Raw genomic sequence first — 12,594 nt, 5'->3', positions numbered from 1 at the left:
ACAAGTCAACAAAACTAACCCCTTTTCCAGACTAGTACCTCGACCAATTTCTGATCCAATTGGTCTAATCGGTCATTTAGTTCGATTTTGAAAATAGTGACGAAACTTCATGCATTTAATTTAATACAATATAAATATTCAAAAAATTCATTTATACCATAATTTTCACAAATTTAATTTATAAACCCCTAACTTTTAATTTATAATTTTCATAATTGGACCATCAATTTGCTAGCCCAATCGGTTCAATCAATTCGACCAGTTCGATCAGTTTGACTGGTACGACCAGTTCGATCAATCCATCCGATTTTATTAAACAAATCATTAAAAATTCATAAAAAAATGGTTCAACCGTCCAATCAACCGATCCATATCGGTCCCTAGATCAACTGATCTAATGCTTTTCTCCAAACTACTATCCTGACCGGTTTGCGGTCTAATCGACTAGTCTAGATCGGTTCAAACAACAATGTTCTAATTCTTCTTAAATAATTAAAATTTTAAAAAAAAATGTTTTTAAGATTTAAAATTAATTAAAATCCAAATCTAGATTTAAATTATTTTAAATTTCTAAAGAAAATAAGAAACTCAAGTCTAGATTTTAATTTCCAAATGCATGTAATATAAGGAGAAATTATTTTACAATATTGGGTTTTCATTTAAATCGTGCAGTTGAAATAAAAAAACCGAGTCTGACCAGGGAAGCAAAACTTAAATTTAAAAAAATAATATATAAAAGAAATTCTCCGTCTATCTCTAAAACATGGTTATCTTCTGTCTTACTCTTGCTACTCTCCTTCCACTAAGATCTAGGCTTGCCTTCACTCACTTTCTTTTTTAATTATATTGTTAATTATTACTGTTGTTAATAGACTCCAGTTTTAGTAATTTCGGTTTGATGGACCGGAAGCGAACGGAGAGCCCCAGCTACACGCGCCGGTGGAGTAGTCACTCGGGCACGGGGAGCACTGGCGGCGGTGTTGAGTCACCTGCATTGTCGCCGGCGCATAACCAGCCCCGCCACGCGCGTTCTTCCTCCGCCACTGGCATTTCCAGCATAAAGCGCACCCAAAACTTCGCCGCGAAAGCTGCGGCTCAGCGGCTTGCTCAGGTCATGGCTTCGCAAACCACTGACGATGACGATGAAGAAGATGACGGCGACGATCTAGGTTTCCGGTACAGTGCTCCACCTCCTCTCGCTCTCTCTAGAAAAAACACCGCCGCTACGGCTGGTGGTGCCGGTAATAAAACCGCTCTTAACTCTACGAGGATCGGGAGATCTCCTTCACCTGCGGTAGGTTTACTTCATTTGCTAAATTCTTACTGTTCTATTTTTACTCGTTTGCTTTTTCTTTGAAGTAGGGTTTGATCTTTGAGTTCGATACGGCGCAAAGTTATTTTTAGTTGCATTCTGTCTTAACTTCTGTTGCTACACGTTTAGTATTTTCTTCTAAATTTGGATTTTGTGTTTGATCGAGAAATTTGTCGCTGAGGAATTTGTATTAGGAGAATGTTAATAAAAGCAGAGATCGGATTTGATCTCTGAGTTCAATGCGGCACAAAGTTGATATTAGTTGCATTGTGTTGTAAATTCTCTTGCTTTACGTTTTGTGATTTCTTCTAAATTCAGATTGTATACGATAAAAAAATTTGTTGGTAAGATTTGTACTAGGAGAATTTTAACAAATGCAAAATAATAGCGTGGATAATGGTTAATCTAATAATGTTTTATGCATGGATTGCTAATGTTAAACTCCAAACTAGATGTTTTAGTTTACTAGTGTATATGGAGGTCTCACCAGAATATCTGATACTTTGGGACTAGTTAGCACGGAACTTGGTAGAGGAAGCACCATCAGTTCGATCGACATCAACTGGAAGGTCATCAATGTCTCTTCGTGCAGCACCACCTGTACCGCCGCCTAATAAAACATCACTGAGGACTGCTGTCTCTCTACCTTCTGAGTCTCCGAAAAACCGACAACCAGAGAAAAGGTATAAAAAGTAGCAATGAACATAAAGCCTCACACTCAGACTAACAAAAGAAAAGCTAAGAAAATTAGTTTCCTTCTTTTATCATAGGACTTTCTAGATGATCAAATAAATCACGATACCAACTAGTTCGTTGTTTATTTCTACTTTCTAGGGTGTATTACTTGGTTTTTATTTTTATTTTATTTTTATTTTTATGGTCTTTTAGCATTTGTATGTTGAATATCAAATTTTGGTAGCAGGAATTTATACCATCTTGATTAAGCGTTACTATTGAATTATTGCTTTGAAAGCAATCACCTTTTCCTTTTAAAATATATATGTTATATTAATTCTTACACCATTCAAACAAAAAGCATACTTTTATATTTGTAAGTTTGTATGGAAAGTACTAGCTATTAAGGGAAATATCTTTATAGTTATTTATGTAGCAAACAAACTATGTAAATATCTATGAATGCAGATTCACATCAGACATTGGGTTTAACTTGAAAGATACAGGAGATTACCGTGAGGCTTCTGCACTTCGAGATGAAGTATGCTAATCACACTCTAGTAACATAAATATTCATTTTTGTCATTCACAGAATTAAAAGCATTCTTAATTTGGAGTCTATGAAACTGATAATTATTTGTCATACAGCTAGATATGCTGCAGGAAGAAAACGAGAATGTCATAGATAAGGTGTGCAAATCTTATTCTTGGTCGATTTAACATGTAGTGTGGGCTCTAATGCCATTTGATTGCAATTTAATTGATGCAAGAGCTTTATTTATTAATATTTTATTGTTTCAGCTTTACTTATTAAGTATGAGATATATTATGGATGAGTAGGGTTATTACTTATCTTTAGAGTTTAAACCCAAGGCTAGGATTAAAACATTATTTGCAAGAAAGCCTAGTAACTTGGCCTATATAAATAACTTGTAAGCTTTCAGTTAACATTGTTATTATTATTGTTATTATTTTCTTTGAACTAATAGAGAGAAATTAGAGGTTTTTTTGTAACCCTAGATCCAACTTCTTTCTTACTAATTTTTAGCTTAATTCTATTGTTTTAATGCTATTTTCTTTAAACCCCATCAAATTTAGCATCAGAGCTTAATTAAATATTAGGGTTTGTCTTTAAGCCATGGACACATTAGAGGCGGAGGAAGAGAAAATCAGGATTGAAAAACAGAATTGACTATGCTATGATGTGTGATTGAAGAATTGTCATGTGCAAGTTATTCTTGGCTTTGACAAGAATATGTGGGAATCTAGATGGAAATTCTAAAAGTTGCTTACAACCAGTTTGACATATCAGAAGGTACTTGCATTGATAAATTTGATTTTGGTGAGGAAGCTTTTCCTGGCAAAATGCATGTGGAAGAGTAAGACCATGATCTATTAGATCTTATTTATAATGTGTATCCTCAAGAAAGTGAAGAACTTGATGTGTATCCTGTTTGTTCCAAGAATGACAACCACATTCTCAGAAGAAAGGGAGGGATTGAAGGCAAGTTAGAATCTCTTGGGATATTTCAAGGGACAATGTCGGGTGATAATTATGGAGTAAAAGAGTTGATTCAGTTTTTACAATTGAAACATATTTTGTTGAGAGTAATTTCAATGCCAAACTCAAGAAAAGTAGAAAAAACTTGAATGCTAGTAATGATGTGAAGGTGATGCATTGTTTCAGAGAAAAAACTACCTGCAATCAACATGAAAGTGAAGTTTAAATGGTTTCTATTGAAAGATAGTTGCTAATGGATTAAAAGAACATGAAGGCTAGTAACAAATGAAGACTTTTTGGTAATAAGTTGGGGTGATTGTTTTCCTTTCCATTTGAACACTAATTATTTGTTTGAAGCATTTTGTCTATGTAACGAATTTAGAGTGCTAGAAGGAGAATAGAACAAATTGAGTGAATGTATCTTAAGAACTGTACAATATTCTTTAGCACTCCCTTAATGCTGGAGTACAAATATTAATCATGCCCAGCTTATTTCAAATATAATCAACTTGAGCTACATTCAAAGCTTTTGTGTAGATATCTCCTAGTTGATCTTCAGTTTTAGCGTAGCCCATAAAGATAGCTTTTGTTGAAGCTTTTCACAAACAAAATGGGAGTTAATCTCAATGTGCTTGGTTCGTTTGTGGAACACAAGACTAGAAGATATATGAAGAGCAGTTTAGTTATCACACTATATCTTTGTTGACAATGAAATCTCTAGATCCACTTCACTTAATAGTTAGTGCACTCAATCTCACATAGATTGTGTTATAGCTCTATATTTTGACTTTGTGCTTGATTGGAATACTACATTTTGTTTCTTGTTTTACCATGAAATCAAATTTCCTTTAACGAACCACAATATCTTGTAGTGGATATCTTGTCCATCTTAGATCCCACTCAATTTGCATTGAGAAACATTCAATGTCATTGAGCCCATATAATAAATCATGTCTTGGAGCCTCCTTTTAGGTAAAGAGTTTGTTTCAAAGCTGCCCGCTGTTTGATTGTTGGTGAAGATATTAATTGACTCAACACTAACAGAGCATGCAATGTCAGGACGAGTCATTATATGATAATTCAGTTTAACAACTAGCCTTCTATACCTCTCAGGATCTTCAGATAAATCACTATTTTTGGTCATAAGTTATGCATTGGATCCATTTAAGTACTACATGGCTTAGACCCTGGTTTTCTAGTTTATGCTAGTAAGTCAAGAGTATATTTCCTTTTAAGATAAGAAAATACCTTCTTGTAACCTCAACACTCAAGAAATACTTCAAATGTAGACTTATTTGAAATTGATTGTGTAGTAAAGATTTCAAAGCATGCCTGCATCATCACTTCCAGTAATGACAATATTGTCAACATGCATCATTAACAATATTATAGTTTCTTTTGATTTTTTATAAAATATTGAGTGATCACAATCACTCTTCTTCAATCTAGATTCTTGGACTACTTTATTGAATCTACCAAACCAAGCATGAGGAATTTGTTTCAAACCATACCATACAAAGGTTTTCGAAGTCGACAAGTCTTCTTTGAGCGGTGGTCACTTCATTTAGACTTCCTCCTGAAGATACCATAGAGAAAAACATTTTTTTTATACCTACCTGGTGTAAACGCCACTTATACATAGTTTCCATAGAGGTGAACAATCAAATTGAAGTCAATTTAGTTACTGGGGAGAAGGTATTAAAATAGTTAACGTCGTAAGTTTGAATAGTCCTCTTAGCAACAAGTTGGGCTTTAAGTTGTGATATTGACCCATTAGGGTTGACTTAATCGTAAACATCCACTTGCACTCGATACTTTTTTTGGCTAGTAGATTACTGAATCTCAAGTACTATTACCATCTAAAGTCACCATCTCCTGTACCATTGCATCATGCCGGCTAAGATGGGACAATGTTTCATCAATAATCTAAGAAATTGAAACAAAATCTAAGGATGCAATAAAAGAGCTGGAAGCAAAGGACAGATTGTCCTAAAAAATAAAAGATGAAATAAGTACATTGATATTTACCCTTTCATAGGGAGATAGATCAAGATTGGGATTAGAATCACAAGAGAAGGGATCCTTCGACGAAGAGGTGAGTAGAAGACATGAGTTATGAGGTTCTTGTCTTAAATAGACAATAACAATAGGTGTTGAGTGGTTGTTTGATCTAGTGCAATAGTAACTGTAGAACTTGTAGGCCAAGTTATAGTTTTATCCATTAGATCATCTTCCTCCTATTGACTATTGTAAATAGTTTAATCAAGAAAGGAGTAATTTCAAGAAAGGTAACATTAGTAGAAACAAGATAGTATTTAAGATCAAGAGAGTAACATCTATAACCTTTTTGAAGTCGAGAATATCTAAGGAACAGGCTTTGGATCCAATTAGTGACCCATGGATGAATATCATGAACAAAATAAGTACTATCAAATATATTAAATTCAAAAGTAAAGAAAGATTTTGAAAGAAAATGATGTTGCTAGGAATATCACCATTGAGTATAGAAGGGGGGATATGATTAATAAAAAAACAAGCTATTAAAATTGCATCTCAAAATTGTTTCAAAATACTCATTTGAGAAAGAAGGGCTTTGGCTATTTCAAGAAGTTTATTTATTCTGTTAGCAACCTTGTTTTGATGAGTATTATTGGGGAATAATCCAACGACCATGCAAACCTCGAAAGATTGACTCGAAAGAAGTTGAATCAGGGTGTAGGGAATGCAAGGTGCACCTATTGGAGCCACTTCACAAGCCCCTAATGGGGGTGTGACACTTGACACCTAGATTACCTCAAAGCCTCTTATAAATAGCAAGCACTATTGCCATTTGAATTCATCTTATAAGTCACCAAATCACTTGGTTAGAAGTTCTTTACTTCCTTTCTAAAAATTTAAGTTTGATGACATTGCTCACTTAATCGTCGAAGTGTTTGTTGGAGGTAAAATCTCCAATGTGCACTAATTCAACATTTTTTCTCACAAGTTTTCAAGATGAGTCTGAGAAGCTCAAGAGAGGTCCAGCGAGAAGGAACCCTCGATTTAGGCTCTTGAAGTCCAAGCCTGTTCATCACATAATCCTTAAAGGTGATGCCTTGAACCCCTCATGGCTCGTTGTTCCTGAAAAGAGTTTGAGCAATTCGGCAAGTTTATTAGTCATGCCATAACCTTAGATTTAGACTCCTTAGGCCCCAAGGCCTTTTGTTACCTAACCTTGAAGAGTGGTGCCTCGCTTTCTCATATGGCTCATTCAAGGAGATCAAGTAGTTTGGGAAGTTGAAGTTTGAAAAGATCGCAAGCCATGTAACCTTGAGCGTAGGCTCCCCAAGTCCCAAGGACCCTTGTTACCTAACCTCAGAGAGTGGTGCCTCACTTCCTCCGACTAGCTAAGTAACCTTGAGCATAAGACTCTTCAGGCCCCAAGGTCCCTCGTCACCTAACTGTGGGTATAGGCTTCTTAAGCTTCCATGGTTAGGCCTCACGTTACCTAACCTCAGGCGTATGCTTCTCAAGACTTAAAGGAAACCTAAGGTTTCTCACCACAACAAACCCATGGCATTGATCGTTCAAGCCATCTAAGTCACCTCACAATCAAGTCCTATCATTGGCGCTTTGCGCCACTTTTCTCCTTTTCACGCATGTAACTCTAGGTTTAGGCTTCCAAAGCTCTCCAAGGTTACTCATAGTTTAACCCTGAACCTACAAGTTTCTGTAACTCTACGTTTTCTAGAGTTTTAACTTCTCTTTGACTCATCTTTAAAATTTAATACTTTTGGTTGTTGTTATCTTCCCTTAAACCACATCATTAGTAATTCTTGAATGAACTTTACAGCTCAGACTTGAGGAAGAAAGGTGCAAGGAAGTGGAGGCTAGAGTCAAAGAGCTTGAGAAACAGGTAACATGGAAATTGACTTTTTCCTTTTGTGTTTTTATTTATGGTTTCCTTTTTCCCTTACTAGGACAAGGCAAGGGCAAACTACCGATTTGGTTGCTAAACTTTTGGAAGGTTTTGTTCAACATTTGGTCACCAATTTTAATAAATGTTATTATTTTGGTCACTTGACAAATTGTTGGTTAAAAATAATGGCCTTGCCATTTGGATTTTTGTGTCTTGATATGTTTGCTTAGATGGCATTTTTTTGTTAGGTGACCAAAATCTTTCATAGTTTTGGATGTTCAAACTAGAAAATTTCTAAAAGTTGTGACAAAAAAGGTAATTTGCTCTAAATTGTATCGGTTGATATAAATATTAATAAAACCAGAAATGAAAAATTTCATTAAATTTTTTAGACTTTATATCATTTATTCTTAATATATATTAAATCACAAATTTGAAGAAACTATTGAACTAGTAAAATATCCTTCATTGTTGATTATATTATTGTTTTATCATTTTAAATATTTTTATTATTTATAAAATTTATCATATTTATAAATAAGAATCCTGATTCTTTTAAAACACTTCTGTTAAATGAATTTATATAATAATTTAAAAAGGTTAAAATTAATGTAGAAATATTTTATCTTTAAAGTATTATGTTTCATTAATAAAATAGTGAAAAATATTACTTTAGTTTTAAATATTAAAATTTAATTATTTATATAATAAATAACTTTATATTTCATGTGTATAATTTTATAAATAATAATTTATATAATTTATTATATAAATGGTTTTTATTATTTACTAGATTTATCACAGGTATAAAAAGAATTTTGATTCTTTTAAAACACTTTTGTTTAATGCATTTATATGATAATAAATAAAAAGTTAATTTTTTATCAAATTACTTAATTTTAAAGTATTTTTTTCCATTAACCAAAAAGTAAAAAATAATTCTTCTGCTTTAGTTTTAAAATCAAAATTTAATTATTTATATAATAAATATCTTTATATATCATATATATGATTTTATAAATAATACATTTATGTAATATAACATATTATATTAATTATATATTGTCAACAAACTATGATGGTTGATTTATTGATTATATTATTAAGGAAAAATGAAAATTAAAGGGTTATTTATGATATGTAAACTTTTTAGTATTGTAAAAATGCTTTAATAATATTAGGAATTTATTATTATTATTATAATATTTGAATAAATAAAATAATTTTTACATTCAATTATTTTTATTAGATTTTATTTTGAATAATATTATTTGCATTAGTTACATTATCGAAATTTATATCATCTAATAAATTATAGAACTTAATAAATAAATTCACATGTAACGTATGTGATAATGTAAACTAGTTTTAAAAAAATGAGTAGTAACTATAAGGGATCATAATTAGATAAATGTGTTTTTACCTGTTAATTTTTCTTTTTCGAGCTTTTAGGTTGCTGCTCTTGGTGAAGGGGTATCTTTGGAAGCCAAACTGTTAAGCAGGTAGATTTTGGTTCAAACAACCTTAATGTATACCTTTTTTTATCCTCTTTAGTTTTATTTATCTTTTTCTAACATCTTGTGTTACCATCTACAGAAAAGAGGCTGCATTGCGTCAAAGAGAGGTATTTCAGAATTTGGATTCTGCTCTATTTGTGGATAGATGATTAAGGGTGAGTTTGGATGGGCGGTGCGTTTACCTGCGGTTAGAGTAAAAACAGCGGTGGCGGTGAGATTAGATACTATAGCGTGAGACAAAAAGTAAGCTAAACGCACCGCACCGCACCCAATTGTCCATCCAAACCCACCCTAATTCTAGGCTTCCCAGCTATATTTTAGTTTTCTGGTTCTTTTTCTCTTTTTTAAGTTTTTTAAATGTTGGTTTGAGCTAGGCAGACTCAGGTTTGTTTGTTTTTTTTTCTTTTTTTTTCTGAAACATACTCAGGTTTGTTTTTATAGCACAAACTGTGTTGAATTTTGAGTTTCATCTATTGTGGTAATCTTGACATTTTTCCTTTTGAGAATAGGAAATGGCAATTTTTTTTCTTGTAATTTTATCTTCAGGATAATGCCAAAAAAAAAAAAAAGAATCATTCTTTTCCTTTTCTTTTATCTTCCCAGGCTGCACTTAAGGATGCAAAACAAACTAAGGATGTTGTAGACAAGGAGATTTTGTCTTTTAGATCTGAAGTTGAGGTAAATATCAGCGAGTAGTCTTCCTGTATTATAATCTTCTCACCTTTTAAATGAATGTAATAACTTCTGCTTATGCTATTCCATATTCTCTTATGCTTTATTTATTTTGCTTGAATTAGAATGCTAAAGATGAGGCAACAGCCATTGTAAGGCAGCTTCATGGAGCTGAATCTGAAGTAAAAGCCCTTCGTTCAATGACTCAAAGAATGGTATTGACTCAAAAAGAGATGGTATGTGCTTATATTGCCTCAAAATTTAAGGAGCCCACTTTTTATTAGAAGATCAATTACCTTATGCATTTGAATTTCAGGAAGAAGTTGTCCTTAAGAGGTGTTGGCTTGCTCGTTACTGGGGCTTAGCTGTGAGATATGGTAGTTACTGGTAACTTATATTTGTTGTGAAGAGAAATGCACCATTCACTCTCTGTTGATTAAATCTTGTTGAATCATTCGACAATCATTTTAAAGGGCATGAATGAATTACGGTCATTTGTTTTTTGTAAAAGAAATTTTACTTCATCCTGCCCCTTGTCAAGTTGTTAAAGGTTTAGAATGTGGTAATAATATATTCAAACTGACAATTATAACTCCATTGCACTTAAAGGTAGATAAATGTTCAGTTATCCATCATTAAGCCCTACCGTTTCACCTCATTCTTGTGCTTTATAGGGATCTGTGCAGATATCGCTGTGTCTAAGCATGAGTACTGGTCATCATTAGCTCCTCTTCCTTTTGAGGTGGTTGTTTCTGCTGGACAAAAGGCTAAGGAGGAGTTTTCTGAAAAAGGCTAGTAAATAAATAATTTTATGCTTTGTGGTTAACTAGATAGTGGCATCCTTCTCTTGTCCTGTCATACACATTTTTCATGTTTTTAGACTATAACAATGTCGAGCAGGTGATGATGAGAATGAAAAGAGGAGCAAACTTGTTGAGGATTTGAGTGACCTGACTGGAGAAGGAAATATTGAGAGTATGCTTTCAGTTGAAATGGGTTTGAAGGAGCTTGCATCCTTAAAGGTACTCCCCGCTTTTCTTCCCAACCCATCCAAAAGAAAAAAGTGGTGCATTTCTGGAATTAAGATGCTACATGCATTCCGCTGGTTTAATTCTGGCTATGTTTTGAAGGTTGAGGAAGCCATTGTGAATGCATTGGCCCAACAGAGAAGAGCAAGTTCTGTTAGAATTTCATTGTCTGGTATGCTCTATATCACTAAGTAATATCTTTGCTTAATTTTCTGATTACTTTAAATTAGTGTGTTTGCTTGGCTGGTTGGTTGTTCTTCTATTTTTTTTTTCTTTTTTGAAACTCATTTCTTTGCAATTTTTCTAATTCAACGCATTTTTTAACCTCAACCCATGCTAACTGCCTAGAGCTGTCTCCTCTGATCTGACTGAATTCTTACTTGCATGTTTTTCAGATATCAAGTCACCACGTGATCCAAAGTTTATGGAGGCATTTGGTAAGTCTAATTTATTTATTTAGTTGCTGTCTTGTTTGTTTCTTTGTATTCCCATGTTCCCAAATTTGCGATCACAAGAATGACTGGTATGCTTTATTGCAGAATTGAGTCCAGAGGAGTCTGAGGATGTTCTCTTCAAGGAGGTATGTCAGTCATCTTTCTTTGTTATCTTCAATTTTATCTCAATGATGTTTATCCACAAAGTTCATCAATTTCTTGGTCTTCCTGTTAAATGGTATTGTTTAATTGTTGGTGGCACTAACTTTATCCTCGCCCAACTACATGCCTTCAGTCTGTTTATAAAACCCAATAAATAATATGTATTTTTATGTGTGTCGAAATTGCAGCGGCTTCAAATTTTGGAATTTCCATATTCTTGTCCGTATTGCTTTTCTTGCCAACAATGGATGAGACCTGTTTGGCTTGATGCTGAGCTTAAATATTGGATTCTCAATTTGTTTCACTTCAAATTAATTAGCCACTTAGTAAATAGTTAAATGGTTCCTGGTTAAGCAGTGGTCACTGTACAGTGTGCAATAACATTTTCCCTTTAGTATTTTGTGTGTCCTGTTTGACACTTAGAAAGAGGAATATAGTATTATCTGGCTGACCATTTATAAAACATACTGTATAGGCATGGCTTACATATATTTGGAGAAGAGCCAAATCCCATGGCATAGAGGAGGATACAGCCAAAGAGCGACTTAAATTTTGGATCAGCCGTTCTGTGCATTCACCAAGTTCACATGATGCTGTTGATGGTAATATCTATTGTAGCATTAATTTCTTCAAATGGAAGTATTGGTGCAATGTTTCTTACTCTCTAAACTTTGAACTTAAAAATGTCAATTATTTTCTTGCATATACAAGACCGAACCCAATCTTTCTTGCAAGTAAGCACTTATCTTGTTTTTCTTTAGTTGAGGAAGGACTGATGGAGCTTCGGAAATTGGGCATTGAACGTCGACTTTGGGAAGCATCTCGAAGGAATTGAGTGGGATGATTCTTCTTCAAAGAGTAGTTGAAAGAGTTCTTGACAGACTGCACTGAGATATGTATTTTACAGTTTCTAACTGTATTCGTTTGACTAGATTTCCCCTCCAAATGAGCTTCTTCTTCTTCTTCTTCTTCTTATTATTATGTAGATAAGTAATGAGCACTGATTATGGGTTGCATGCTTTTCTTGATATGAGAATTGAGGTATTGCTTCGGCAAATAAATTAGTTTAAAGGTAAGGTAGTGTATTAAGTGTACTGAACCACGGGTATATATATTAGCATATGGTCACTAGCATGGTTTGCTTCAAGATAAGCCAAGACGTCACTTGAAAGGTGCATGTTTAATTCGTATAGTAATTAAATTTGTAGTGGTATAAAAATATATTGTTATCTTGCATAATCCTTAGGAATGATGTTCGAAAAGGTGATCTTAAGGTTAACTTGACATAAACATGTGTTAAGGTGATTAAAAGGTCTAACGTAGTGACTTCTAGAGAAGCCTACAACCAGTGGATTCTGAATTAGTAAACCACCATATTACTGCAACCACCATATT

General features: G+C 33.5%; 1 protein-coding gene across 2 annotated transcripts; it reads left to right on the top strand.

Moving 5' to 3' along the window:
- The first annotated feature begins 710 nt into the window (after nt 1–710).
- Nucleotides 711–12,275, top strand: LOC105785536 (coiled-coil domain-containing protein SCD2). Of its 2 annotated transcripts, none has more exons than XM_012611629.2 (17): nt 711–1,294; nt 1,826–1,995; nt 2,456–2,528; nt 2,636–2,677; nt 7,321–7,383; nt 8,839–8,888; nt 8,983–9,010; nt 9,507–9,581; nt 9,701–9,811; nt 9,892–9,952; nt 10,250–10,366; nt 10,476–10,597; nt 10,706–10,775; nt 10,999–11,040; nt 11,143–11,183; nt 11,675–11,801; nt 11,961–12,275. In XM_012611629.2, the coding sequence occupies exons 1-17, from the start codon at nt 899–901 to the stop codon at nt 12,032–12,034; spliced, it is 1,662 nt and encodes a 553-aa protein (XP_012467083.1). In that variant the 5' UTR covers nt 711–898; the 3' UTR covers nt 12,035–12,275. The 2 variants fall into 2 exon arrangements, with proteins under 2 accessions (XP_012467083.1, XP_052489058.1); XM_052633098.1 differs by having other exon boundaries at nt 1,147–1,294; nt 1,830–1,995.
- Nucleotides 12,276–12,594: the final 319 nt, after the last annotated feature.

The sequence above is a fragment of the Gossypium raimondii genome, chromosome 1 (assembly GCF_025698545.1).
Source record: "Gossypium raimondii isolate GPD5lz chromosome 1, ASM2569854v1, whole genome shotgun sequence".
NCBI classification, from domain to species: Eukaryota; Viridiplantae; Streptophyta; class Magnoliopsida; order Malvales; family Malvaceae; genus Gossypium; species Gossypium raimondii.
Note: the sequence above shows the minus strand (reverse complement) of the source record. Positions and strands in the feature narration are given on the sequence as shown.

Coding starts and splice junctions, on each gene's coding strand:
- LOC105785536 (XM_012611629.2), top strand. CDS start 899: ATGGACCGGAAGCGAACGGAGAGCCCCAGCTACACGCGCCGGTGGAGT. Junction 10,776..10,998: donor TGTTAGAATTTCATTGTCTG/GTATGCTCTATA, acceptor CATGTTTTTCAG/ATATCAAGTCACCACGTGAT. Junction 11,041..11,142: donor AAAGTTTATGGAGGCATTTG/GTAAGTCTAATT, acceptor GCTTTATTGCAG/AATTGAGTCCAGAGGAGTCT.